The 2827-nt window shown below is 38.2% G+C and overlaps 1 protein-coding gene across 2 annotated transcripts; it reads right to left on the bottom strand.

Moving 5' to 3' along the window:
• Window positions 1-408: 408 nt before the first annotated feature.
• LOC108365813 (pre-mRNA-splicing factor 38B) lies at window positions 409-2613 on the bottom strand. 2 transcript variants are annotated; one of them, XM_017619992.1, is made up of 6 exons: window positions 2420-2613; window positions 2123-2257; window positions 1915-2039; window positions 1656-1791; window positions 1386-1492; window positions 409-1285 (listed from the first exon to the last, which is right to left on the bottom strand). In XM_017619992.1, exons 1-6 carry the CDS (start codon window positions 2427-2429, stop codon window positions 713-715), a joined length of 1086 nt encoding a protein of 361 aa, XP_017475481.1. In that variant the 5' UTR covers window positions 2430-2613; the 3' UTR covers window positions 409-712. The 2 variants fall into 2 exon arrangements, with proteins under 2 accessions (XP_017475481.1, XP_017475482.1); XM_017619993.1 differs by lacking the exon at window positions 2420-2613 and having other exon boundaries at window positions 2110-2201.
• Between the last annotated feature and the right edge of the window lie 214 nt (window positions 2614-2827).

A 2827-nucleotide genomic window follows, 5' to 3' on the forward strand; every position in this document is an offset into this window, starting at 1 on the left:
AATACATGCGCAGAGGGAATGCTGGCGAAAATTCGCAGATCCTTAGCAATACCCTACCTCATTTAACGTTTGACTAGTTCCTGTGTTTGTGTAATGCAGACCAACCGTGACACACCCATTTACCAAGGCAGCAATTACTTCCCAGGGGTGCTTACTTATACTAACAAACATCAAAATTGGGTGTTACATTTCTTTTATTTCTACGCCATTCATTCCACAACAGTTCTTTATTAAAGTTAATGAAAAAAGATGTTGCACTATTATCAGGAAATCATTTTCTTCCAATGACTTCCCGAATGCCACCTCCTACCACGCCTTAATTTAGCACCCGTTTTCTGCCAACTTATTGAAAACGGTTACTATTTAAGAATTGTGAAGTAGTTAATAAAATACAGACACAAGTACATATCTATAGTGGCAATTTGTGTTTATTAAATCGTCTTTAGTATGAAGCAAAACAATTTCAATAACTATTGTAACATTTGAACCAGTGTATGTATATCTATTTTCTGTATTTAATAAAAAGAAAATATAAAACAACAGACCTCCTGAGTTTAACAATGGTTTATAAATGGAAATGCTTTATTCAATGATGGTTTTTTTCCTATTGAGTGCGCTTGTAGTCGAAAATCAACGTATTTCCCGCAAACTACGTACATAAGTAACTCTTTTTTGTGCCTCTGTATATTTTGCTGTGTATTTTATACATATCTTATCGATGACGGCGGTCATCATAGTCGCGCCCTCGACGTTCATAATCTCTTTCCCTATTCCTGTCTCTGTCTCGTTCACGGTCCCGATCGTAATCCAAATCTCTCCTCCGTTCACTACGACTTCGACTGCGACTTCGACTTCGAGAATGATGCTTATGCTTATGCTTCTTCTTGTGCTTCTCACGATGATGATCATGGTCTCTACTGCTATGGTATTCAGTTGAATCTTCACGTCTTCGATTATGAACACTATTCGCAAACTGTTCGCGGTCATCATGTTCATCGCGATAACTCCCGCTGGCACCTGGTGGTAATCGACTTCGACTACTTCCAGCTCCACCACTTCGTCGATCATAACCAACGTCCTCATAATCGTAATTCGCATTTCCCATATTGGACGATACGTTTCTTGCTGAGCCCAGTTGCTGTGGACTAATATTGTTATTCCGGCAATATTCTTCTATTTTTTTCTCTATTTGCTTTTGAATTGGAACTGGTATACGAGGAAATAAAGTAGAGAACCAGTCGAGCTTTGTCAAAAATTGATAAACCATTTGTCCGATAGTTATGGTCTGAAAAATGAAGATGTTAAAAAATTCAAGGTTTTTGCTATGCAAACATAAAATTTTTATAAAGAAACAAAACGCAATTTGATTCATACACTTCACTCACCTGTCCGCCGCCAGCCTTTACATCTATCTCTTCATCGTCCTGTAAGTAATCTTCATACCAGTCGTACAAATCTGCTGGCGGTTGAGTATACCGAAGGTACATAAATCCTGAAAAAAATTTAAACAGATTTATCGATTTGACCGCTTTTGAATACTTAGCAGCAAACAATTTTACATTTGCATATTTGGTCCGATTGCAGAACTGGATTGATCTGATAAAACTGGATATTATGATGCCGGTGCTTTTCACACCTATTGACTTACCACCTACCTAATGCCCTTATATAGGGTGAATCTGTGTGATTTAGAAGCCCGTTAACCTGCTTTCTGGTCAGCCTCAGTGTGTACAATTTATATAATAAGCAGTATGCTGTTGAGACTATACCGCCGGCTCCGACTCCTCGTACCTACAACAAAACAAGTATTTTAAATGAACATAAGCATAAAGAATATCTTGACTGCTGCTGCCAAATTGACCCATGCATACAGTCATGGTCTTTAAAACGAAATGCTACATTTCATAAACTCACTCCGCCACACATGCCAGTTTGGCCCGAAGTTTTGCGTGATCCTCGCTCCCAAGGCTCCATGTGTTTAACTTGATAGTAAATCTCATCCACAACTTCATGATAAGTTTTAAGTTTGAACAAGTGCACTGCAGAAGTTAGAAAAATATATTTAAGTCAAAATAATTGCAAAATATATAAAGTGTGTCGCTACTGTACCTTTCGGACATACCTTTGAAATAGCTCGAGCCCTGTATATTTGCAAGAATAAGTGGATTTAAGTTCATGGTGCCCTCATTTCCCCACAACGGCAAGGTATTATGTTGTTTACCTACTTTCTTCGCCGCTGAAGTTTGCTGCTGATATTCTGCATTAAAAAATTGTATACATATTTGAATGGGAATTGCATGTTAATTGTTTAATCCTTCCCATCTCCAGCGTTTCTTTAATAAAATCTAAAGACACGCAGTACATCAACGACCAGCAGCGAGTGCCAAGCCGATTCTAATTTACAAAGTTACTTGCTTACCTTCGTCCATTTTGATTTGCACCTTTTTCTCACAAGCTTTGCAATGCTTAATATATATTTTTTAACCAAATCAGATCCTTTTCATAATCCACGACAAAACCACAGAGAAAACGTTTGCCTCGAGAAAAAATATCTGCAAAAACGCGTCAGACAGGAATTCAGCATTACGGGTCATTTATTCAGCGAGTCTCGAAGTCACAGTGCTACCACTCAACAATTTCAATTTGCTGAATTGTTTGCCAATTTTTACTTAACTGGCCGTCTTCACGTGCTAGCCGATCTCGCTTGCGTGAGCGGTTTGCGAGCTCACGCACTCTTTCAACTGTATTTTCTGATTTCGCAGACTTCTTCATAATGGTAATGAGTTAATTTTGGTGGAAAATATAAATTTGGCTTGCAAAGGGCGAA

Source organism: Rhagoletis zephyria, unplaced genomic scaffold (assembly GCF_001687245.7).
Source record: "Rhagoletis zephyria isolate East Lansing unplaced genomic scaffold, Rhagoletis_zephyria_1.1 Rzeph_scaffold_02009, whole genome shotgun sequence".
NCBI lineage: Eukaryota > Metazoa > Arthropoda > Insecta > Diptera > Tephritidae > Rhagoletis > Rhagoletis zephyria.